Source organism: Colletotrichum orchidophilum (genome assembly GCF_001831195.1).
Source record: "Colletotrichum orchidophilum strain IMI 309357 chromosome Unknown Scaffold_93.1, whole genome shotgun sequence".
Lineage (NCBI taxonomy): Eukaryota > Fungi > Ascomycota > Sordariomycetes > Glomerellales > Glomerellaceae > Colletotrichum > Colletotrichum orchidophilum.
The window spans coordinates 46,364-47,318 of NW_019173049.1; the positions used below are offsets into that span (position 1 = coordinate 46,364).

Below are 955 nucleotides of genomic sequence, written 5' to 3' on the forward strand. Positions count from 1 at the left end.
CTACGCCAGGAGCGTGGCAGTCACGCAGTCTGGCAAAAAGTCGGAGAAGAAACGAGGAACGTGGGAGTCCTGGCGAGCATGTCGGAGGAAATTTCGGGCCATCGGCAGCGATTTCGATGTTTTCTGCTGGGGCGGCCTGCAAGAGCCATGCAATGACCAGCTCGGGGTTGTAGCCGAACGTATGCTGTTGGGGAGGCCACTCGCTGAATGCTCTTCCAACGGTGGACACCGATCCGTGACCACAGGTATCCGTAGCGCCAGCTTAGTTTGACAATGGCATGTTGAAGAAGCCGGGTCTGGTTGGCATCCAAGTGGGAACTCGACCGTTGCAGATAGAACCCCGGGTATCTGACCGAAGGGCTTGACAGGTCGGCGTTTGAGCAGTGAGCGGACGAATCTTCCACGACCCGGAAGCCAAGGCAAGATGACATTGGGACGTTGCCGGTTCGTGGCTTCACTGTCAACGGTTCAAGACCAGGCCAGGCCTGGCCATCCTATGGCTTTGTCACCCAGGGCACCGGCGTGGACGACCCCCGGGTGGTGTTTCCCCTGGCTGGCGAGCGACATCCGTGCGTGTTTGCGTGTTCTCCGCCAGGAACGGAGCTTGTGGGACATGATTCGGGGAAATTGGATGGTCGTAACTTGGCGAGGATGTGGTTTTCGATGGAGCCACTTGGTGGCCTTTTGGGGACATCCGGATGTTGCCGACTGATCAGGAGTTACCGGGGAGTGAATCCCTCAAGTGGACATGAGCTTGTCAATCTGCGGGCCCGGTAGCACTGCCACTAGCCCAGGAGGCGGTCGTCATCAAAATCCCCGGCTGGCGGGACCCCATTCGCCGAATCTTGCCTGGTTTCCCAAGATATCCATCACCCATGGCTGTGACGGACTGGGAGGGTAGATACACGTATTTCTCACCTGTTGGATGTGTCGACAATACCTAGATGAGACAAAC

The 955-nt window shown here is 57.6% G+C and overlaps 2 protein-coding genes across 2 annotated transcripts; one reads left to right on the forward strand and one right to left on the reverse strand.

Annotated features, from left to right (window-relative positions):
• On the reverse strand, nt 1-402 carry CORC01_09892 (uncharacterized protein; the record flags this gene model as incomplete). Its single annotated transcript, XM_022621521.1, has 1 exon — nt 1-402. A coding segment is annotated over one exon (402 nt), but the record flags the coding sequence as incomplete, so codon positions are not given.
• Nucleotides 403-424: 22 nt separating this feature from the next.
• On the forward strand, nt 425-712 carry CORC01_09893 (uncharacterized protein; the record flags this gene model as incomplete). The annotated part of the gene is made up of 1 exon (XM_022621522.1): nt 425-712. One exon carries the CDS (start codon nt 425-427, stop codon nt 710-712), a length of 288 nt encoding a protein of 95 aa, XP_022471948.1.
• Nucleotides 713-955: the final 243 nt, after the last annotated feature.